This window comes from Anabas testudineus, chromosome 24 (genome assembly GCF_900324465.2).
Source record: "Anabas testudineus chromosome 24, fAnaTes1.2, whole genome shotgun sequence".
NCBI lineage: Eukaryota > Metazoa > Chordata > Actinopteri > Anabantiformes > Anabantidae > Anabas > Anabas testudineus.
Genome location: NC_046632.1, coordinates 7,973,158 through 7,999,042, shown reverse-complemented (window position 1 = coordinate 7,999,042; position 25,885 = coordinate 7,973,158). Strand labels below are relative to the sequence as shown.

The window sequence follows — 25,885 nt, the reverse complement described above, 5'->3', positions numbered from 1 at the left end:
CTTGTTTTAAATAATGCACATATTAATGAGTCCACTTAGCAAGGGAAGACGTAGATCATTTATCAGACGGCCACGCAACACCCTAATACACACGTCAACAAATGCACATCACACACACACACACACGCTGTCTGCTCTTGCGTGCCTCACTATTAGTGGAATGAAAAGCTCTTTAAAAGCAGGATGAAAGCAAAAACGACTTTTACCTCATTTGCTAATTCTCTCTGTGTTGATACATCTTCTTGCCAAGATATCAAATAAATTATAGAAGTGTCATTTTCTTGCATCAAAATTATATTACCTTCCCTTGTTGGAAAACTCTTTGCACCATGTGCGGCTTATCTTGTTCTGTAAATGAAATAGCAGACAAACTCTAAGCCTTAAAATAAAGTGAATTTTCACTGGGACTGCCACCTTGAGCAGCTAAAGCTTACCAAAATCAATGGGCAAATAGTCCCGTAACGGTACGGAAAATCACCCATTTGCAACAGGAACCATCCTGCCATTATTTAAAGTAACCTATTCCGGTGAAAAACACAAATGGCAAATCTTTTAATAGAGCTTTAAATAGAAACTCTGCTCTCCTGTCAACATCTGTATCCACCGCATCCATATCTTTTACCTGTCTTACTTACCCTCCCACCACATCCACACTCGACTCTGTCGCCTCCCTCAGCAACGTTACTTAATTTTTCCTGTTCTTCTCTTTATTAATTTATATCGTGGTCTCTCTTTGCTTTCTCTCTCCTTCCCTCCTCCCTCTTTTTCTCCCTTCATTTTCTTCCTTGGCCTCTCTATTTCAGCATAATGAGTAAATGCCTCATTAGCACAGAGCTCTGATTAATGCCATCTCCCCTTGTTGTGCTCCTCTTTTTAATGAGTAAAATCTCTCTAAATATGTCTCTTGCTCCCTCTCCGCCACCATTCTCCTTCCGCCTTGCTCCAAATCTTTCTCCTCTTTCTCTCTTTTTATGTTCCTCTCATTCTTTCTTACTCTTGTTTCTCCGTCGTTCGCTGCTCCCGCTCTATCGTTCTCACTGTTAAATAGGGGTTGGGAGGGGGTAATAATTATTTCAGTACAGTCTGTATCAGTGCTTTTCTAATGAGCCTCTCGAACAAACACGCACACACACACACAGACACACATCAACACAAAAGTAATTACAAGCAAAAAGCTGAATTTGGCAGAACGTCATCAAGACCAAGCAGGATGTGCCGCTACTACCTCTGCTGTACTGTATATTTTTTGAACGCCGTATAAAAGGAACATGTAACACAATGAATAGTTTGTCAAAGCTCAGCCAAGTTACTTGTACATAAAGGACAAAAGAAGCTTTTTCAATTTTATGCTCACCTAAGTTAACTGTTTCTTTTAACTCCATAGTACAACATGGTCATATTGTCTATGTGGTTACATTTAAAGCCACAATATGTATTTTTCCATATATTTCCACATATGACATACAAACATATGGTCGTCCAAGGGGCACAAAAGTTCTTGAGTCACTGAGTCAGCAGAGATCTTAGTTTCTGAAGGTTTTTGAGTAAGTCTAAACAATCAGGCCTTAACAGCAACCACAAAAACCAGCACATCTAACAACAACAGAGAGCTAAGCCCGAGCCCTTTTTTTGTTTTTCCTTTTACATTGAGCTGTGTCTGGGGATCCAGCGCTTGTGCATGGGTTTTTGAGGTTACACAGTCTGCTACAGTCTGGTACAAAAAAAAAAAAAAAAAAGTATTATCTCCTATTCATTCAGCTGCAGCGAGCTGCCACAACATGCCCACTCCACTCCACCGCAGATGGTAAAAATGCGATATACAGTATAAAACACATTCGAAATTATTTCTTTTTTTTTTTTTGCATGTAGCAACACGGTTGTTTTTTTATAGCAAATAATAACAAAAAGTAAGAAATGTGGTGTTCACAAAATTCACAGAGAATTCGTAGGCAAAATGCAAATGAGTCCAGATTCACTGCTGGCATACAAAAGAGTTAAATCACAGCTGTGGGCTGACATTAAAATATTGATGTTATAGTGAAATGTATTTAGACCATTAGATCTAAAAACATTATCTTGAGATATTAGTCTGTCTGGTGACGATTGGGCTAAATTGAATTAATACCCATTGCATTAATACTTCTAACGGTGGGTGTGCGTATGTGTATATGAATTTCTTACTTAGCTGTGTTTCTGACTGTTAATTTCAGATTTACGTCCTCCTCACTTGCTATGACTTTCATCCCTCTCTCTCTCTACACACACACATACACACAGTTTATAATTTCCACCGTGCTTGTTGAGGATCATGCACTCATGCTCTCAGGTCTTTGTCTCTGACTGCGGGCTAGTGCCGCTTCAATGGATCACATCTGTTTTTCCTCCACCTTTCTCTCCACTGCTGCCTTTCTCTCCGCCTCCGCCCTCCTTCTCTCTCTGGTTCTCTTTCGATTTCCCCTCAATTTCCCACCTCTCTGTTTTCCTTTGTCTTCCACTCCCAGGCGATGAGGTAAGATCATTGAGAAAGATCATTCCTCTCATGGTCTAATAGTCAACAAGGGAGGAATAATGCCCTTTTAATGCTACCTGGAGCTAAAATGAGAGTGGTTTAATAATTAAAATGAAAACACAGACAGTCTGGCACAAAAATAGCACATTTCTAACAAAAAGATAAAGCTTAACAGCACTTGGAGACAACACGATGTCCAAATTTGATTGGAGCAGATGTGACACTAAGAAAAAATATTTTTTAGACATATTTTATGTTTCACCTGGAGTGGATTTTGCCAACTAACAACTTTATTACTTAAATAAAAATGCTCAAATCAATTTTGAAAGACTGAGATAATAAACTTTTTTCCAGACCTACACATACTCTGGGTGGACGGATGGATAAGCACGAGCCAGTTTTTCCCCATGAGTGCTTCAGCATCTGCTCCCTGGACAAACACACACAAGTTACGCCGACACCTTGTAACCTATAAAGACTCACACACACACACACACACATTTGTACATTCACTAAACATCCAGTTCAGTCCCCACCAGTCGTGTAGTGAAACAGACAGTAAATAAAACGGTTTGACATCGCGACAGACAACAACGTTCAGTTAGCAGGCAGCCACAAAGATCAGCACATCATCAAACTAAAGGGCAGAAAATGAGGAAGGGGACTATATTAGCTTTATTCTCTCTAAAGTCAATTTTGCACTCTATTTAACTGAACCTCTATCCCTGTCTGTGGCTCCATCTACTTTTCCATCACTCTCTCTCTCTCTCCGTGTCACTCTGTGTTATTTCACACCAATATCATCAGTCACGGTGCATCTCCCTACATTGTTTTGCTGTGATTTCCCATGGGTGTTATATGAGACCTTAACCCATAATGCCAAAAGCACTTCTCTCCTATCAGATTAGTTGAGGGTGTTAGGGAATTGTTTGTATGTGTGTGCGAGTGTGTGTGCTTGCAAATATTTTCTAGGGGGTGGTGCGTACAGATGAAGTTGAGACCCCAACCCTGACCTCAACCACACCAAACTCATTACCAATTCTAAGGAAATGCCTCAACATAAACATCTGAACCCTCACAATTGATGGGCTAATTACGGTCCTTCTCCCCGTACCCCAGGTGGTATCCAGAACTGCATGAAGGATGGGGGGGGGGGGGCTAATTCAAGCTTCAATGGGTTAATTAGTTTTTTGTAGACCCTGCAGCCACAGATTGGCAAGAAACATTAGCAGGCAGATAATCACACTGATTTTATCTGAAACCCTGGGTCTCTCAAACGTAGCCAACCGTGGTTAACGAAGTTGAACAGTAAAATTTACAATTCTGAACATTCATCCGCTTTGATACTTGCTGTGATTGTGCGTCGTTTGTGTTTCCGGTCTCATTAAAGGGGTCTTTTTGTATGTATATAACTGTAACTTCACTGTTGTGATAATGAGTGTTCATAGTAATCAACCACAAAGTCAGAAAACAAGAGCTCAATGAATGCGGAAGAAACCACACAAAAGCAATACCTGCTCTGTCGGCAGGCCCACGAAGTACACAGTCGTTTATCCGCTGTTCTGATTGGCCTACCAGCAGGCTTCAGGCCAATCAGAACAGAGCAGGTGAGGGAGCCTTAAAGAGACTGGAGCTAAATAAAATGAACAGTGTCAAGCTAAGTGTAAAAAGAGACACTGCATATAGGCCCAAAACTCAGTAGTGCCCCGGAATAAAAATTTATATTGCGCACGCTGAGACAGAGCAACTTCACCATGTTCCCCGATTTCAAGCAATTATTTTACTGAGCACACCGTATCATGGCCAAAGACAAGATGTGGTAAATCATAATTATCCTTTAATGTTTCAATTCAAGGAACTTCTTCTACACACTTTTCTTCGTTGGTTCTGAAGAGGCTCGTTAGAGCAAGAAGTACACATTAAACAGATTTTAAAGTAGAGGCGGTTTAACAGTTTCCTCTAGCATGTACGAGAAAAAAACAATCATTACTCCTAATACAGCCAGGCTAAACCTATTACAATCATAGCTTGAATTTAACACCAGCCAACAACCAAACCCTGTAACAAGTCAGACTGAGGCAGTGGAGTCAATCAAATGCATTATCTACTCTGCCATACGGCCAATCTGTGTTCAATCAGCTTGTTCAGCTTGATCAGGTCAAACCCAACTCTTGTCACTGTACACGAAACGATACAGTAACAATGAATAATCAAACCGAGACACCAGTAATAATAGCTCAGGGCTCAAATGATAAAATTGGCTGGTAGGAATGTCCCACTAGAGATGTGTTGATGAAAAAAAAAGAGGCAATTTCATGCCATGATTTCAACAAATGCACCCATTGATCAAACCCAGCGAGGGTTGATGCATTAACTCGGTGAATTGGGGTGGATGTTTTAACTAGAACGTCTATGATTAAACGTGTGAGATCCTATCATTCATCGTCTCGATCGCTGGTAGTGAATGAATACAGAGGGAAGAGAAATTAAGTGACTATTAGTATTCAAACTGGCCCTGGCAATCCGCTTTTTTTTAACTTTCTTCAGGGATGAATTGGGCGGTTTGCAGTTTGAGTTACTGTCATATTCCTCATACAATTTATCCTGCACTAAAGCGCTCGCCCCGCGCTCATAACAGCGACTACTGATGTTGACATAAAAACTGATATGAAAAGGTCCTACATGACATTTTTCTATCCTCCTAAATGGTTTTGTTGCTCTAACTTTCTCTCTGTTTCCACTTCTCCCTCTCCCGTCGTCCCTTTCTCTCTCCCGCCTTCTCTTGAAAGGCAGGTTGATCCACATCTGACTTTATCTCATGACATCTCATCTTATTCAGTTCCTTTCATGCTTTCACCTGTCTAAACCTCTCCATCTCTGTGTCTGCCCCTGATGACTTGCTTCTCAACCTCCAATCTTTCAGCCTTCTTTAGTCTCTCTCTCCCTCTCTCTCTTCTCTCCATATTTCATTTTCTCTCTCGGTCTACCACTTTCCCCGCAGTCACTTCTTTCTCCCTCTGTCACTGCTCTATTGCAGAGTCAAATTAAACACCCGGGCAGATACGGGATTCAAAATGGCACTGTTTTGAGACTGTTTGGATTTGGTGTGTGCGTGTGTGTGTGTCCCTCATGAGTCCCTTTTTGTGACTGATATAATGAATGACAGGTTCTCCAGCTACTTACAGAGTGAATAAACACTAGCGCATGCACACACACTTACAGACCCATTTCTCACACATATAGTATGCAAAAAAACATGCGGGATAACCTCCCACACAGCACCCCACCCACTCAGTAAATGACTGGCAGCTGAGCGTGGTGCATGTGCATATTTGTGTCTCTGTCTCTGTGTCATCTGACGCCCAGAGGCTGGCTGCGTCTTTTCTATGACACAGTGGACTACTGACAGTTAGCTGTCTAAGACAGTGTGTGAGAGAGCCAGAGAGTGAATATGCAAGTGTGTGTGTTTGCAACATGGTGACAGTTCTCTCTCCACAGGCTCCTCTCCAAAATCTGTCAGGGATGCCACATCAGAAATGTTTTTTAAAGATTAATTTTATGACACTGCTGCTATATTAGATAGTGCAGCAGCGAGTGACAGGAAGGATGGGAGTGTGACACACTGATATATAGCATGAATCTCGGGCCTAAACTCAAATTACTGTCAAGACAGGTTATACACCTTATCTTGCCTCTAGGACTCTACAGGGGCCATACGGAAGGCAGAGATACATGTTTGATAGAAAGTTACATCAAACAAAATTAAAATCAGTATCAATTTTAGTCACTTTATCTCAGTAAGTCAAAAATATGTTGTTGTTTTTTTTATGTATTTACTGTATCATGTGCTTTATTACTAGTGCTGGTAGTGTGGTCATTTCTAAAGCCAGGCACAACTAATTCTCTGAGGGAAACAAACTATATGGTAGCAATCATGTCCACACCAATATGTAACGTAAAACAAGCACACAGTATGAAAAGGTTAAGAGATGATTTTGCTCTGTATAACTAGGAATTTGTTACTGTCAACTGTCTCCAGAAGTGAAGCCCTAGGCTGAACTTCAGTGGCACGATATTCCCACAATAAAACAAAACTGCAGTGTCCATTATGTGCTAACAATTAGATGAAAAGATGTGAAAGGGATGATTTATTAGTGGATTTGAGCTCAAACTCAAAATTACTAAAGTCACGCACGCTCAAAGGAGTTACTAACTGCACGCATGAGACAATGTTGGGGACTCATCGCTGACATGCAACAAGCTACTCACAATGTCCTGATAATTCAGTGTCACGATTTACAATGATCTCAGTCATGATGTCATGACATCTGTCCATCTGTCTGCTTGACAGTCCCTTCAGGACTTCACACTGTTCTCCTCTTTGCAGCCTCTCCCACCTCTCCACTCACTGTATAGCGCTGACTGTCCTTATCAAGAAGAAATGTCATAGGCATTTGACAAATTTCATACCTTCACACCCCTAATCATTTGGATTTATCTACCGCTGTACTGCCACTGGGACTTTTTGCAGTATACTCATTTACAGTGAAGCCTAGCTTCCAAGTATTCACTTCTCTCCCTAACCATCTGATCAGTGTTGTAATAAACTTATACTGCTGGCACTAGATATCAGGTCTATTCATGGTGTTGGTACTGGAAAATTACATCAAACCTACAGTAAAAATCCAAGAATTACTGATAACATGGCATAAATCAAAGCGAGGCTGATGCAGTGCCTCGTTCGTACACACAAAGATGTCAGATCTCAGTAATGAAGAAAAATGGAGTCTGTCACAATCACTTTTGTCCTGTGACCCCAAAGTAATGGCCTGAGAGTATAAAGTAATGTAATAAATTGGCCCTCACTGCTGGCCAATACATAAAGCTCTGCACTATGAATTCTTATTGGCCATAAATAATAATGTCTTTATGACAGGGGCACATTTCCTCCAGACTTGACACTAGAAATATAGAGGAAGTGATTGAAAAGGAAGCAAGAAGGAGAAGAAGAACAGGAGACAGTTTTTGTCATGGCTCTGCTCATTAAGTTTGGGTGCTTTCTAGCATGGACCACAGTACATGAAAAAGCTTATGAAGCTGTGGATATATTTAAATACAGTAGGTACCGCAGGTCTGCTTGCTGTATGTTACTGTTAAAATTATGTGGTGCCACTGATGACAAGGCAAGCCGGCAATGACTAAACGATTATGAATGAACTGTGTCAAAATGCACCATGTACTTTGCAAAACAACACGGAAAAGACTTGATTATAGGGAGAGCAGAGGGAGGGGAGGGATGAATTACATGGAGATGAAGAGAGTCAGACACAGGGGGAGGCAGGGCGCGAGAACAAGAAGGAGGAAAGCGGCATCAGAAAGCAACAGAGCGCGCGCGGGAGAGAGATTTTCTATCACAGCCGCCACCCTTATCACCACACCAAGAAAGAAAATACAAGTAGCAGGAAGAACATGTACATGTGACTCTTTGGTTTCTATATAAACCCTTTATTTCTGATCTAAATCTGTTTATTTTTCTTAAGCTTGATTTTGACTTTATGTCAGTGGTAGTTAATTTGACATCTGATGTCTTTTATTCAGACTTTAGTGATTTTATCATTCAGCTTTATTTGCAAAAAGTAAACACAGTTTAGTGTAACTTTTAATTATTTCTCATGTACTATTTAATTTATATTTATCTATTGGATTGTTTGTGATGGTAATTTCCCTTTAGTGACCATCTAGAGGAGGATTTGGGTGGTTGTCAGCTTATATTAATTCAGCACTCAGCCTTAATTCAATCTACTTCTGCTACAAGTAGAAATACAATTACAAGTAATTGATAAATATAAGTTGTAAAGAGTTAGAATGAATGGTTCGCAAGTGTGTGACTATTAAACACAAAGCCTTCGTCTCATCAAGCCACTTGTTAGGAGCCTCTCTTATAGTTTTTATTTTACATTTTATTCTTTCTTTTTATTGTTCCTCTATTTTTTATTAGGTTACAGAGAGGCAGACAGGAAACTTGGGACTATAGAGAGGAGAGAACATGTAACAAAGGTCCCCAGCTGGAATCAAGGCATGGTAGCTACTTTTTAAAGAAACATAAAAGCTTAAGAAGTCACGAGTGGGCTATTTACTTGTGTCAAATAAAAAGCAAAAGTCTCTTAACCTTGTGCCAATAGACCTTATTTCAGGCATTTAACCAAAAATACATTCAAAAATATCAAGTGACTGGCAAGAAAACCAGAAGATGATTTTTGGGTTTCAGGATATGTACCTGATAAACATCTGTAACACATGTTGTTTTAGAACTTAGTTTTTTTATATATAGTATGATATAAATCATGAAAGAAATATCTTTCAATACAATTTTTACTGCATAAACTGTACAAAAATGATGTTTAGCATAGTTTGCTATGCTAAACAAAACAAAACACAGGAAGACACTATACCAACAGCAACCTAACAATCTTTTAATAGTACATTGTGCAGCAGAGCATAAACCAAACTGAATGACACTCAGAGATGGAGGCGCGCTTGTTTTACATTTGGTCCAGTGTAATAATAGCCCTCAGGTCAGTAAACAAGCCCTGGAATGGTAGGTGATGGATTTGTATATTGTACAACAGCTGGCGAATCCGGGCAGGGGGGAGAAGCAGGCATTTGTGGCTCCCCTCTGCCTCAGTAACTGGGTCAAGGCTGATGTGCCCTTGAGCACGGTGCACACACAAACTGTCCTGGCCATAAAAACAAGCTGTTCAGCGTCTGGGGCGAGCGTGCCTCTCTGCGATTGGTCAGCAGGTAATTGATAAAGGTGTTGCTAATTAAGTGGCAGCTTCGCCCTGGTTAGGAACAGATGTGTTGATTTTGGTCAGGAGAGATGAAGCCTTTAGTAAAAAAAAGAAAAGAAAAGGGCTTTGTTCTAATAAAATGAAAAGACATGTTAGAGTCATATCATTTTATAATGGGATATAAATGATAAAATGTGGTGATATAATGTCTTTTATTATGCCAGTTTTTACAGTGCTTTTCCAAATGTTCTTGACTTGGCTCTCTAGGCTGAGCAGACTTTTTTTTTTTTAGATCCATTCAGTTCGCTCCAGCTACAGTGGTTAAAACTAGGCCTCGGGGACAGTGAGAGGTGTAAATATCATTAAAATCGGAGATCTGTGAAGCTGCAGGTTTTCCAGACAGAAGGTGGAGGGATTTTATACAACTGTTGACTCACAGTAAAACTTCTGGCCAGAAGTTTGGCTGGCGACAAAACTTAACAAGGCTCACAGTCGTGTGTGTGTGTGTGTGTGTGTGTGTGTGTGTGTGTGTGCACATGTAGGAAGACCACAGAGGATGAGTGCATCAAACTATGAGTGAGCACCAGAGGAGAGGGGAAAACTAGCTGAAGAATATGCATCACTTACGCCGGAGTCCAAACTAACAGTAATTAAGATAGAAAAGCTGGGAATAGCAATGAGATGGGGTTTAGGGTGGATTATTGGTGGTAGTACTACATAATGTAATGTCAATTTGTGTGATTTTATAAATGGATAGTAGACATGTTACTTAACTGTCCAATAGAACTAATTTACAGAAAATTATGGTGGGAAAACTGCAGTTTTTTTTTTTTTTTTTTTTTGTGCCACAGAGTGTAATCAGCCATAATCAGCGCTCCCATCAACTGATTTCTTCTGTTTATGTCAGCGCTGATTGGGCCTAATTAATTGTTCAACTTGATAATGCGCGTTTAAATATTTTATTGCAAAAAGGAAAAAAAAACAAAAAAAAAAACTGTGAGAGCGAGTCGACAATCTCAACTCACGTCTTACGTCTTCTCGTCTGACTGTCCAAGAGCACTGGTGGCATGCTTTCATTGCCGAGCAGCCCATACATCATCATCACGAATCAGCCGGTGGGAATTACGACGCATTTATACTGAGCCACTTAGTGACTTAGGTGAATCCCAGTTATCTATAGCAAGACAGTAAAAATGCACCAAAGCAAGGATTTCAATCCCGTTGCATACATCACCTGAGGCTGTGCCTTCACATTCTGGCTCGATTTTGAAAAGCTGCAAATGAATCCATCTATCCAAGCTGCATACCTAATCTTTACTCCACTCGTGCGATAACTGCATCAGTAAGCGGTCTGTGGAAGTAGCCGCTGACAGGGCCTTGCCCCTGTGATTACGGCAGCTGAAATTACACTAAAATTACACTGAAATTATGTGACCCTTACTGTCAGAAAAGACCGCAAGAAAGTTGTTTCAAAGAGATTCCAGCACTTGGTGGTGAGTGTGGGGGACATCGGTTCACAGGCACCTTTTATCATACAGGAAGGTGTGTATGTGTGGCACACACGGTGGAGTGGTGTCATAGACCACACACTGGCAACACGGTAGAACACGACATTCAACCGTTCTGTTTTAATCTTTGTTTTTAAATGTGATTTATCTTTCTGTCAGTGCTGTCCGTTTCTCTTTATCTCCACCTCCATCCCTGACTGCCTCTCATCTGCCAGTTAGCTGGTGTTTGTAAAGACTGGGGGGTGGGGGGGGGAACAAAAACGTACCAATGGCAAGATGCAAACTTGGTGTTTTGAATACAATTTCATACGCAGTGATGCTCTCACACACTTTGGTCAGTGTTGCCTGCTGGCTGATGCCTGGCCTACTTTGTAGTGAACCCACTGAAGGAAGAGGTTTGTGCTAGTTCACGTGACGTCTACACGTGGGAAGGGAAGAGTGTCTGCGCCCGAAGCCTCTCTGAATGTTATATTATAAATGGGTGTCACTGATGGCTTGTAGTTTTAAATAGTTTGCAGAAACTTGCAGAAAGCATTCCAACAAGACAACAGACTGTGGGAGAGAGAGTACATGATGATGTGATAAAACTTTTGGCTCATATGGTTCCTGCATAGGAGTCATTCGTGATGACTGGGGTGTTATCAGTGTGCATGGGAAAATTTGAGATCTGGTTACAGATGATGCTAATTGATGAAAAGATGAAAAGAAAAAAGTGTATTAAATGAGAAGGTTGGTGCTACTTTATATTTTCTTATTGTGAAATGTGCTCGAATAACAATGTCTCCTTACTCTGGACAGATCTCCAACCTCCAGGTAAAAACAGATGATGAAAACATTCCAGGTCATCCACACTACGAGCCAGGCTGCGTACTGCAAAGACACACAGAGAGGAAAAGTGAGAGGGCTTACGAGCCTTGACAAGCCTTTGTCTGAGAATTAAACAAGCATGTTTATCCCTTGCATTCTGAGCGAGAGACATGGAGAGAAAAGACGAAGGGAGGCCTCACGTTTGATGCAGAGAAACAAAAACAACAGCAAAGAGAGCAGCCAATCACCTGAATCCCATCAGACAGGGAGAGAAAATGAAGAGCAGCACTAAGTGTGTGCTATTGAGTGTGTGCGTGTGTGTAAAAAGGAGTTTTAGGCAGAAAAGAATGAATGAATGATGGGAAGACGGCTGAGTTTATACCCTCAGATCAAACTTTCATTATCTCAATCTTCTCACTACATCAACCTCTGTGTGTGAGTGTGAGTGTGTGAGTGTGAGTGTGTTCGAGCAAACGTCTCGGGAAGGTGGATGCTGCGTGGGAGAGCTGCGTGGAGGCCTGCAGCCTCTGTGGGAACTTCTCAAAGTTTTTCTGAAATCTAAATTATTTCATCAACAGCTGCCAGAGTCAGAAAAGAGAAGAATGCTACTTGGCATGATATTTCTACTCCCACGCCATGTCACTATTCTAACCTTTTATTTACTATATACATAATATATTCAAATTGACATTGTATTCCTTCAATCTTAGATCCACCAGTGGGCATTTTTTCAATAAATAATGAGGACCGGGTCACAAACAGCTTTGCTTTAGGTATGAATGAAATGTTTTGAACACAGAAGAGGGAATCAGTTGTTAAACTTTTACAAATAATAACATAACAATGGTCTGCAGTGCAGTTAAAAATACACCTATGATAACATCTTCATGGAAGTGCTACAGTATGAAACCTACAGCTTACAAAGAAAAGCAAAAAGAGTGTATGAGTGTGTGTTTATGTGTGTTATACCCACCCCGGTGACATATCTCGGCCTGAACTGAATGGTGCCGAACAAGCCCAGGATGACGACGATGATGTGGAGGAAATTGGTCAGGATGGGAGCCCACTGGTAGCCCAGGAAATCTATCACCTGACGCTCCAACACACTGACCTGAGGGGAGGAGGAGGAGAAGGAGGAGATCAGTGACACAATAAACCCCACAATGGCAGCGTGTACTTGTTCATAACACTTCTAATAAGTAATAAGAATTAATCCACCTCTAATTCCACTACGCGAGCACACCAATTCTAAAACATGTTTTTTGAAAGTTTGTGATCAGTATTTGGGCTAAAGCAGCTATTTAAAACATCACCTTGAGCTCTTGGAAACTGTAATTAGAAACATTTTTTGATCCAATTTAAAAATTTTGCCTCATGTTCCTCTCCCTCTCTTTTTTTTTTTTTTTTTTTTGTTGATTGTGTTATTGCTCAGTCTTCAGGGTCATGGTCAACAAAAAGGAAATCAGCCATTACTCATTACTGGAGTGGTATATTCATAAAGCTGCCAAAGAAATAACATAAAGAGAGCTGTTCTATATTCTATATCTGTATTTTGACAGCTCATTTTGCACAATGACACTAGATGCTAATTAAATTATTTAACTATTTTCAAAGCAACTAATCAGTTAAGTGAAGCATGTCCGACTAATTATCTTACAGCGTATTTCGCCCATTTAGGATCTTTGAGTTAATTTGCGTTCGAGTGATGGACTTAGAGTACTGAAGGGTGCGTGGGGTTAAAGTGGATGTTTTTACAATTAGTGCTTTAATCATAACAAAGTAAACTGTGATCAGCTATCTGTGCACGAGTATTAGGCTCCCACGGCGTGTGTGTGTGTGTGTGTGTGTGTATGTGTGTGTGTGTGAGTTTATTATCTTTCAGTCACTGGAGCCTCATGCAGAGATAGTTAATGAAGTCAGCTCAGCGTATGATATGGCACTGCTAAATATATTAACACACACACACACACACAAAGAGAGAGAGGGGGACAAAGAGAAAGCATGAGACAAAGAGAAAGGTAGGAAGGATAGAGAGACAGAGAGAGAGTGAGAGCAGACACAATTATTAGCTTAATTTAGTCCCAAAACACACTGATATTCTTTCTTCTACACCATCAACGCGAAAGGTTTTAAACACCAACAGCTTACATATCAAATTAAAGCCTTGATTTTTTCGTCATTCTCACTTTCTTCACACACACACACACATTTCTGGATGGCTGAATTTAGAGGTCCCTAATGTGAGACCATATGGCTACACTACAGCCTTTCACAGCCAAATAGCAGGTACCCACACACACACACCCACACACACACGCGCACACACACACACACTGTAACGCAAGCATAAACTGTAACCTTGCAGAAACTACACCTACCAGACATGAGTTTTAAAACATGAGAATGACTACAGACTGTGAGATTTACAAGACGCTGAACGTGTGTGAATGAGTGTGCGGTGTGTGTGTGTGTGTGTGTGTCGACATGTGCATCCACCAGTGTGTGTGTGCGCTTCCATGTCAGGGCAGGTCTGCTGTGCATGCACTTGACAGCACCTGCTGTTATTGGACACACAGGGCTCAGCTGGCACCACAATGTGTGAGCGTGTGTGTGTGTGTGTGTGTGTGTGTGTGTGTGTGTGTGTGTGAGGCAGAGTGACATTGTGCGTCTTTTTGTGTGGAACAGGCTCCATCTCTTCTGTCGGCCTCTTTGTGTATCGGCTTGGTTTTATTATGTAAAAGTGTGGCCTCGATTGACAATTATATAGTGTTGCAACTGTTCCTCTTTCACCAACACACACACACACACTAATACAGAGCCCATTATAAGGAGTCAGAGGCCTCCCAGCCCATTACTGAGGCCCCTGGGGGCCCCTCTTTCATCACCAATAATATAAACAGTCTTCACCCCAGCTGGGACATACATACAAGCCCCTGAAAAAACACACAATACATCACACGAACACAAGTGAAGGAGGGGAAATTAGATAGGGGGCATAAATACTTTATTTGTCCACTACAGGCAACAACCGTGTTGATTTGTCTTCAGTATAACACACATCCTAAATGGTCAGTCATCGGAAACATTTAAAAAAGATTCGAACCTGCGTTGAAGTGGAAGCAAATTCAGAGCAATATTCAAAATCACACCATCTGCTCCTTTGCGCCACACCCAGCCTTTGATGTGAAATTCTCATTACATGGCTCAGCTGCAAAACAACTAACTTCAGCCGCCTCAGTACATCACTCTTTGTAATTAAGTCACTCAATTCTCCTGACAGACAAAAAGACAAAGCATGCACATCGGCCCCGTTGCTATGATCCCAGCATCCCTCGCATGTGTCAAGTGACAGAAGCTTTAGACATGGTGTGAAATCGCCCCGGCCTTTCAACAACTACGACTCTAGGGGGGAGAGAAGTGCAGAGAGTATAGCTGCTAGCAGCGTCTATGTTAGCAGATATGGCAGTTTTGTGATATGTGCAGCTGATGACAGCTGTACAGGGTCTGTGCTGTACACACGTGGCGCTTCAGGCCGGCTAGCTGGGTCCTTTGGGATGCGCGGTGACAGGCTTTGATGCTGTTGAAAGGGCAGGGGCACGTTCACTTGCAGCTTGTTTATTTTGGTATCCACTGTACGCCCACCTGTGGACACAGCACATTAATCTTAATATGTGTTTATTTAACATTTAGCAGTGGCTATTTCTATCCTGTCATTGAGCAAAATAAACACTGTCAACTTTTCGTTCAATGGGTTTTAATGCATCTACAGTATAGATGCATGTGCATTATGTTTGCATGATGTCTCTTTCTGTATGTATATGCTTCATCAAACAAAAAACAAGCCAACAGCCTATGCAGCCTTCTGTCAATCTGTCTAACGCCAGCACAGAATCCCTCGGGGACAGCAAATGTTTATTCCACCTACTGTTTTGTTATTGATGCCTGTGATCTCGCTAGCAAACTGCGTTTCCCAAACGCAGTAGTTCGCTGAGGGCCAGAAAGCTGCAGCGCATTCATCACTGTCCTGTTGTCCGACGTAGATACAATTACTTACTTTTGGACTGACACTGAAAATTTGGGTTAAAGTAAAAGGTCGTAATAGAAATAATGTAAAAGAAAGAAATAATCTTCCTGTTTCCAGGGGATTTGTTTACTTTGATTGAAAAATGCAATTTTCTAATAGTAAGAGCTGCAGATTCATTTACTTAATTACCAGTCTTAACAAGCTGTCGTGTTTGAAAGGTTTAGTTTATCGCCAGCACATGTAGTCAGATGCTGCAAATGAATGTTGATTCTGGCCGAATAACAAAAACGCTTTTTGGTGGTTCGCATTAGTCGTTTTGTTTTTTTTATTTTAAAAACACCAACAAAGAGATGGTGTTGCGTCGAGCTGCCTGCTACAGTGGTTAGTAGGTATTATCACAATTAATCCTTCATTATTATGTGGATAAATCACCGGGGATGCTGACGAGAAAGAGCCTAGTGAAGCCGCTGATAATGACACGTAGGTGCTCTAAACAAAACAAGAAAGTTCATTAGCCAAGACACAGAAAAAATACACTGCATATGCTCTGATCAACCATGTCACAGACGTAAATATGTTTGACTAAAATGTGTCATCTTTTAATTTGATATCAACAGCAGAGTGTCTCCGTTTGCTGAGGATGCTGTTGAGCGTTGGACGAACTCCAATCGCACCCAGCGGTGACGTCACTGTGTACTGACACAGTACGTTTCTACATCTCTGGGTCGCACGTGAATGTGAGGAGAGACAGAAATGGGCCATTTACGGTGGTAGATGAAAAGAAAAACCAAAATAAATTCCTGTGTGTGTGTGTGTGTGTGTGTGTGTGTGTTAGCGAGCAAACAATTCGTCCACACAAACTCCCGCACAGCTGAAGCAATAGAGAAAGACACACTCCAGCACTTGGGGAACAGGTTGGCAGCTGAAAGATGAGGACGATGAAAGAGACCACGCAGAGACGCAGGGGAGAAAACAGGGAGACAGTTAAGTCTTTAGTGAGTTTGCGAAAGATTTTGGTCTGTTTGATAATGAACGATAGAACGATATCAGAAAATGATTATTGCTCCAGAGGCAGAGGAGACAGAATGGGACGGTGAGGGACAGCGAGAAGGACAGGCCTGGAGATCTGATGTGAGGACCCAAAGAGATTGAGAGGTGATTAGGATCTGACTGTTATTGAGGAAAGAGAAGATGATGAGACAGAGGCAGTGTGTGAGAGAAATGAAAATGTCTCATCGTCTGTCCCTCTGTCACTCCATCCCTTCCTCCTTACTATCTTTCCTGTCCTGTCCAATCCTCTCATTTCCTTTCTACCGTTTCTTCCCTTTCTCGCCGTCACACCCTGCTCTCCTTCTTCTTTTCGCCGTCTCCTACATATTTAATATGCATTCATCTGTTATCAGATCTCTTGTGTCGTAAAACAGCAAATTACCTCATCTGCCTATTCCCTCCTTCCTTCCATCTCTTCAGTCCATTAATGAACTATCTCTCCAACTTCTCTCTGTTCCTGTCTCCATCTCTACCCGTCTTCTCTCAGTGCAGCATTTCCTTTGCAATCTCTCCTTCCTTTTCCTTCCTGCCCATTATCTCTCTCACATCCCTCTTCCCTTCCTCAGTCTTTTCCTTCCCTCCCTAGTTTCCTTGATCCTTTGGCTGAGAGTTTCCGCTTGGTTATGTGACCTTTAAAAAACTGCTGATCAAATTCTGCTGCTCATCCCATTATACACGACCGAGAGGGAAGGGAAAAAAAGGGGGGAGGAGGATGGAGAGAAGGAGATGAGGTCAGAGCGGGGAAGGTTGACAGAGATAGCGAGAAGAAGCTGGAGAAAGAGGCGGCAGAGTAGAGGAGGTATAGAATGTAGCAGGGATCGAGAGGAGAGAAAAACAGCTTGAGGAAGTGAGAAAACATCTCACAAACATTTTATGAGTCAGACGTGGAGCGTCACGACTGAGTAGCAACATCCAAGCAAATCAGACACACATGGAGGTAAATACGTGGCCTTTTTATCTCCTCCTCAGCTTTTCATTCTGAGCCCATAATGTTTTCTGTCTTTGTGATCATCGTAAACTTTATTCTCCTAATAAAACTCTGAAGCAATCGTGGTTTACTGTTAACTTAATTAAGGCCGCCTGCCTGCGCAGTGTCCCACTGTGTACAGCAAAAGCAATCTCTTATCGATTTGGTTCACACAACGATCAATTCATCTCCATTGGAGACTATTAGGGACCATTTGTGGCTACTTAGGGCTTGGAGAGAGAGGAAAGACAGCAGGGATGATGGGGCGAGCAAAGCGAGACGGGAAAAGATAAAAGGATGTAGAGCAAAGGAGTGGGAGCAAATGGTGAAAAAAAAAAAAAAAAATCAGAAGAAGGTGGAAATGGGAAGAGACAATGATGATCATAGGTGAAAATCTCTCCATTAAATATCCAATTTCCCCCATTCAGTCCCACTTATTGTCATCCCAACTATTCAATCATGTGTTAGTCACTCAGCTATATAGACTGCACACAGCTCTAACACAGACTCTCACTTAAATTAACATTAAAGCATGGCCATTAGATTGGTTTACTTAAAGCCCTGGTCATAAACCTCATAACGGGGCTTTCGTGGGAATAGGTACTGGTACAATATCTGTAGCTCTTAAAGCTGATGCGGTACCTTTTGCACGAGTTGGATGAACTTTCCAGAGAGTTGTGTTAAGCTCCCTCAGAGCTCTGTGGTACACATTTCAAATTTCTTGATCTCTCTGCACGGCTGAAAGAGATTGTCAAGATACTTTGGGAGACGCATCTTAATATTTCGTTCTGTGCTAGCATTTCATCTTGTCGCTCTGCAGCTTAACATGCTGAGATGAGGCTGAAAAGGCACAGCCGGGCTTTTAATAATATGGGCATTTGAAAACTGACTATGGGAAAAAACAAAATCACCGTCTCTACTGGTATTATGTCTGCAGTAGATCTCTAATTATAGGCAGAGTTTTAAAAATCATCACAAGAGTGTTGAATTGGTTTCTAACTTTGACCAGGAGCCAATGGAAAAAGACCAAGATCTGATACATGAGATGTTTAAGCTCTGGGTTAGGCTTTAAACTGATGTAACACTGTCTGGTTTTAATTACCGTCACTAGACAGTGCCAAATGTATTAAAGTTTATATAACTTAAGCTTTAATAAACATTTCTGTCAGTTTTAGACTGAATTAAAAACATCAAACAAAGAAACAGTTAGAAACAGAGGGAGCTTTTCCTCGCTTTTACTTTGTATATTACACTGTAAGGATCCCCTACAGGGACACGCTCAAAAGTATTTTTTAAATCAGGGTGTCAGATGGGTCACCTGGCATTTCAGCCCCCTGTAAGAGCAAGCACATAATGAGCAACGCATCTTTAACAGACTGTGCGCACTCACGCAGATGGTGACCAGTGTCTGACTCAAAGTTCACTTTAGATGATTCTATTATGATGATATAAGACGATACTGGTATTTGCAAACAAGAAGATAAGAGACCAGTCTGATGCCCGGATTCGCTTTCTCGAGAGCACCAGAGCCGTAGCATCGTGATGTCAGAGCTGGGAACTGCAGTGGTCAGGTTAGCTTATCACGTTAGAACAAAACAAAAATAACATCTGATTAGCTCAGGAAGGTCAAAGGCTTGAGCAGTATGGTTAGAAATAAACATGAGTCAGATCAAATGGTTGTACAGATACCACAGAGACTTCAGGCGGTTAATGCACTGCAGTTCAAATGGCACTGTTCTGACCTGCCCAAACACACTAGAGTACATGTTCAAAGCGTCAGATGTTGTGAATGCAGTCAAACCACGCTAATGAAATCAAGACAGAAATGAATCCACACTAAATGGCTCCTTATAGCAAATGTGTACTGTTATCAGTAAGGTTGCAAACATTAGTGCCTTTTTATTAGTGGACCAAATGTATAAACATGCAACAGTACATACAATTAATTAAATGTTCAAGTTGATACGAGTTAATTGTAGTCTTAACACACTGGTTCCACATAGCTGACAAGGAAGACCATCAATCCTAATTACATTACGCTGCATGAGAGGCCAATATGTGGTATTATAAGTATTGGCCCAACAAATCAGTCCAACCCAACACTTGTCACAGCTCACGGATCCCTGTCCAGATTATACACATTTGGTTCATCTGTTTTGCACTTTGTTGGCCTGTCATAATGTCAGTTTTTATATATCCCGGCTGCCATGGCTGTCGACAGATGGAATGAGAGGACGGAGGCAGAGCTCGCCAGTTAGCAACACCCTGTAAGTACCCTGATGTGTCATGTGAAACAACCAAGATGGATCAAGATGGCAGTGTGTTAATGAAAGCTCTGCTGTAGAGGAGCACTCGTGGGCTGTCATTATGGTCACTCATCTCTATGCTACAGCTCTAGACTGACTACTTAGAAACACGACGAGCAACTGCTGGCCCACAGGCGAAATCCAGTTTCTCATCTAATTTGCAATAATAAGGCCCAGCACCTGAACAAATTGTAACTTCAATTTAAGTCCCATGGACATCCAGCATACTTAAATAGAATGTCATTGGAAAGGCAGAAAGACAGACCTTACACAAATCTTATTCCTGGTAACTGGAAATGCCAGGGAGGGAGTTACCTCTCTCCGTTACCGTGTCTTTCTCTTTTATAATTTTCATTCTTTGCTTGAAATGACAAAGTGCTTCAGTGCTGGAATATATATTCAGTTCTTGCTCACTTCAAACAAGTACAAGTGGAACACGGTGCCACATGTTGAGAAGCTGTTTCAGGCTGGCAGTCAAGATAAAGATGTTTCAAGGGAAGCAACATGATTTTACCTATTAACTCAATGGGCTGTGCCATGTTTGGACCATTGACTTAAAAGATGATTTTGCCAGAGGTTTCATTTTAAAATGAAACTACCTTATTGTATGCTGAAAATGTTTGCATTCCTACTACTTTAGTAGTAGTACTTTGGATAAAAACCATTAAATAAATGGTATTTTGTACTGTACGTTCTGTATCGCTGGTCCTATTATGGTTTGTTGAACACCATTGGGTTTCAAAGGCCATCAACTTATTTTTATCTTTCTCTGTCTAAGTCTGGCAAGACTTGGAATATAATGATAATAAAATACCTCAACTAACAATTTCAACTTACAGTAGTTCCTATATTTTTACATTGGCATTAATACCAATAGCCGTCCTGCCAGTGCTCTGTCTGGATTTGTCCCTCACCGCCTCTTCTCTCTGTCCCTCTCTCCCGCCATGAGCACCATAGATTTATTTCACATCTCCTCGTGAATTAACTAGGGTGATTAATATTCCTGGGAAACATTTCTCTATGTAAACGTGGCATTTAAATGTCAGAAACACCAGCTAATCAGTTTGGTATTTCAACAGATCTTCCCTCTCTGTCTGTGACTGTCCACCCCTCTGTCTCTATCTATTTCTGCTGATGCTCTTTTGTTTTCTGTCAGCTGGATGCTGTTCTTTCTCCCTGGGAATAAAATTAAGAATAAATGCTTTATTAGAACTTGCTTCATTTCTTTTTTTTTCTTTACTGATCAATCTGAGCTTTGTTTTGTTGTAGAAATATAACTGACTGAATGTGAGGTAACAAAGAGATCTCAACCTCTGAATATAGTGTTAAGTGTAATAATAGAAGAGAGTTGTACTGGTCTGTCAAGTGGACAGACGATGGTTCTGTACTGTTGGGACCATGGATGTGTTAGGGGAACTGGGGTACCAGATCAAAGGTAGGTAAAAATTCATTTTATGGGCCTGTGTGCATCACATGGTCAAAACAGAAGCTGAAGCAACGCTGATATTATTATCCAATGGGATACCTATTATGTATTTGCTCGGTTAAATCCAGGTGGTGACTTTTTTTTTGGAAGAGCGATGTACATACAGTATAGTAAAGTTAAGTATATGTAGTGAGAAACTTTCTTTCGCCAAATCAAATTACTGTAGCTGTTGCTTGTCAAACATCTGAGAATAACCTCAAACGTCTGAGGTGAAATTGATAACGAGTCCCCATCCCAAACTACAGACAAAGGGAAGGTTATGTAGGAGTGCATGGGCACGCACATCACATCTGCACAAATACACACAGATAACCTAACAAGGTGTGTGTATACACACAGGGGTGTGCATGTGTGTGTGTGTGTGTGTGTTGGCCCTTTGCTGATACTGAGCTGAATGTGTCATTAGTAATAATTGTAGGTTGCACAGCAGAAGCACTCTACAGTTATTTACTATGATTGACCAACTGATTATGATTAGCACATATCATCCAAAGAAATGCACCTGTCTTCATTCCAGCGTCTCTCTTCATCTACCTCGTCCTTCTTTCCTCTTGTCTCTTTCTATTTCTCTCTCTCCTTCGTCTGATGCTTGTTCTTTCTCTTATTAAACAAACGATATTTCAGCAGTTTTAACGTCTTTAACGGAACAGTTGTCCATCTTGTTGTCTGCCTGCTGCTGCTTTTGAACGCTCGCAGCGGTTTGTCAGACTAGTGTTTTTGTCTGTGAGCCGACCAGACCAAAGAAACGCTGACATTATCAGAAGAAATCAGAAAGAGTGAAACGCTCGGATTTGTCTCAATATGTTTTATCTGCTCTGCCGCTTTGATCTGAACTGATCTGATTTTGATAAAGGCACAAAAGAGAGTAGAGGACAACAGACACGGACAAAACTCATAGATGCCATCGTTCAGATAAGATAACTCGCTCCCAGACGAAGGAGTGGGGCTTCTTTAAATTTCAAATCATATTTCTGATACATTATTCAAAGCCTGATGTTAGATGTTTGAGCTCTTCAGGGCCAAAACCTTGTTATACCCTGTGGTTATACATTCAAGAATTTGCAGTATAGCTGCAGTAATTTCAAACAGATGTCTGAGTTGTACAATTTGTACAAACAGTTTTGCTCTTTTGCTTTTTCTCTCCTGGCTCCTTAATGGCCTGGACTTCCTCTGCTTATTGCCTTTTTCCTTCCGTCTTTATCTTTCTACTCTCCCAGTGGCTCTTCTCCCTCTTTTTTTCCTTTCCTTTATCACAACCCTCTCCCCTCTGTCTTTTTGCGTGTCACTTCTCTTTATCTCTTTTTTCTCCTCTTCTCTATCTCTTCTTCCTTTTTGTCTTTCCCCCCAATTTTCTTCTCCATCATTTCATCTTCCTATTTGTATCAGCCTTTCTCTCTCTCTCTCCTTTTTTTTCATCCACTTCCATTATCTCTCTTTCCTAATCTCTCCTCCTCTCACCCCACGCCTCCATCCTCCCTCACTTAATCGGTTTCTGTGTTACTATTCACCACACACACACACACACACACACACACACACACACACACACACACACACACACACACACACACACAGAGTAGCATCCCTCTTCAGTGAGTCTGTAAATGAATTATCAGCCCACCAATGGTTTTCCGTTCGTACACTCTTATATCTTAATGGCCGATCTATGCAGGCACTGCTTTTATGAGGATAAAATGTGTGTGTGTTTGAATGTGTGTGTGTGTGTGTGTGGGTGTGCTGGTTGGTTGGAAAGAGGGGGGTTCAACTGCTGCATGATAAATAGGAAGTATTAGGAGGCACCTCTATCGTACCCAGGGGCTCTCGTTTTGTTTGCGTGTTAAATGCATGTGTCTGTGTGAGCAGTGTGTGTTCATGTCTATGTATAATGTGTGTGGTTCATTCTACAAGCCTGTGTTTTGTCATTTTTTTTAATGCATGCATTAGTGCACGTGTTGTGTGTTTAGTATTTAGTATTTGAAGTGTGTGTGTGTGTGTGAGTGAGAGAGAGAGAGAGAGACGTTCAGGGATATGTGGAGTGGAAATGACACCAGAAAAACCCACAGATGGACGCCCAGCGGGCTAAGAAACATTAAGACTGCACGAACACATCAACACACGAGCACACATTAACATGCACACTCGCAAACACACACACACACACACACACACACACATAATGGTAAGTAGATATTCCCTTCCCGCTCCCTCTCTCTGAATAACCTCATGGGAGCTGAATGAAATCAACCACATCATTGGTGGTTATGGTGTGCGCATGTGTACAGGCGCAGAATGCGAGTGAATGTTTGTTGTGTAATTGATGTTAGGTTTTATGGTACAAATTATTAATTGTGTCAATAACTGACATAAAACTGCGTCTAAGACCTGCATTGCATCATGACAACAATCAGGTATCCTGTGTAAATGCCAGCTGTTTTCCAAAACGTTTCAGCTCCTTCAGTCAGGACACAATAGCATCCGTGTGGTTTATTGTGTCTGGGTCGCGGGCCAAGACTAAATTAACTTTGTGTCCGGGGCTGAATGGGAGACATGAAAAGAACCTGTGGTGTCCCAGTTGACAATGAACTGCAGGCCAACTTTGTCACCTTATTTAAATGAGCTTCATTGTGCTCACGGCGCTCATAGCATCAGTGGGTGCGGGGCACTTATTTTCTCCTGCTCACTGTTATGAAGCATAAAATGTGGCCATATTTCCATAATATTACTCTGGGTGCTATCACTGAGGCCGCATTGCTGATCGCCCATTCACTGTCGGTGGAGCACATCCAGCCAGCACTTGCTCCCAGTGCATGTGGACATGAAGGCTCGTCTGTGTGTTTACTGTACAAAAATGCCCATGAGCAGATTGCACTTAAGCCATTTATGACGCTATAAATCTGGAAGCCTCTGCAGCTTTTCCTTCAGCGGGCTACCTGCTACTCCATGCTATACAGAAAGCTTTCTCCAATAAGGCCATGCTTTCAGTTCAGGAATAAGCCAAACCTGCCTCATCTCTTTGGTTCCTGGCACATTTAGGTTTGGTTTCCAGTACAGTGCCAAACTGTAGCTCACCTATTATGTCTGTGAATCCGTAATTCAGCTTACCAGTATGGGTACAGAAGCTGATTTGAACCACACAAAAAACATAGTATTGTTGGATTTACACATTATTTATATCACTGGGCTCATTGTGTATGAATGAAAAAGTCTCACAGGACACGTCTTTGTGTGCCTGTTGCCAGAGTGTCTACCTATAATACTGTTTGTGTGCTCCTCTAAATGATCTCTCTGTAATTTATCACATACTTCAATCTATCAAGTGTGTGAGTCTATGTGTGTATTTGTGTGTCTCGGCATCTGTGCCCAGCCTTCCCAAGCCAACCAGCCTCTCCAACTGTCACACTGCTTAAAGATATTGCAAAAACAAGAATCCCACGTTCTGCGTTGTGCCAAACAAAAGCTCTTACAAAGTCTCTACTGATGTTCTCTATGTACACAAAGAGAGATAAATGACAAATGTCTCTTTTTGTTGGTTTTTCATTAACCTAATGACATGACAAGAGACTCAGCACTGCAGTTTAGTGCTGATTTGGGATAAGAACTGTGGGGACGATGTGGCTGATTTGACTGATTTAAGATTCATGCAGCAAACCAGTAGGTTTATGTTATGTTATGTTATGTTAATTTAAAATCATTGCTTTTGGGTCTAGGTTTGGTATTATCTTTGTTGTTAAACTCTCACGGTGATCGCTGTGCCTGCTAACTGCTCAGTTTCCTCTATTAATAATCATAATAAGACTGAATCACTAATGTGCAGTACCACTCAGTTAGGAATTCGGCTCAGAGTAGGACGTTATTAAATGAAAATGTCATTACCACTAAATGGTATTAGTATGGAACATGGATCGGAGAGTTATAATAAGCTCCGGGGAAATATTTAAGTTCTCCATTAGTGTGTTTGTTGGGCTTGTTTTCCCTTTCGGTTTTTAATAACAATTAAACCAGCCTGCAGCCGTATCAAATGCATTATAAAGAAGTGTTAGCACTGAAAGATGAGGGGCGTTGCTTAGCTCACATTATAATCGCAAAAGTTGCTTTGCTGATAGTTGAATTTTGTCCAGTCCTGATCCCAGACCAGCAATTCTTGTAAGACCTGTGTTGCTTAATGCTGACCTGGTTCCTAAAACACTAATGGCCCATCCTTGATAGATAACTGAACAGCAAAGCAAAGTGTAGCAAAGTTAATGTGGTATTGATATTTAATTTGAAGGTGCAGTACTGGGCTCTACTTTTGTGCTTGTAAAGTTTCAAAGATGTAATTTCTTTTCCTGGAAATTGGGAGCTAAAGCTAGTGAAGTGAATTATGTGGAGGTGCTTGAGTCCTGCCACACTGGAGCTGTTTGAGGAAAAAGTAAAAGAACCAGCAGATTGTGTAATGTT

The 25,885-nt window shown here is 41.3% G+C and overlaps 1 protein-coding gene across 1 annotated transcript in view; it reads right to left on the bottom strand.

Moving 5' to 3' along the window:
* Positions 1-25,885, bottom strand: part of nkain2 (sodium/potassium transporting ATPase interacting 2) — a 65,863-nt gene that overhangs the window by 19,575 nt on the left and 20,403 nt on the right. The window contains exons 2-3 of the mRNA XM_026340729.1: positions 12,589-12,726; positions 11,598-11,678 (exon numbers count right to left, since the gene is read on the bottom strand). Of these exons, the coding sequence (XP_026196514.1) occupies positions 11,598-11,678; positions 12,589-12,726 (219 nt within the window). The remainder of the gene's footprint in view (positions 1-11,597; positions 11,679-12,588; positions 12,727-25,885) is intronic.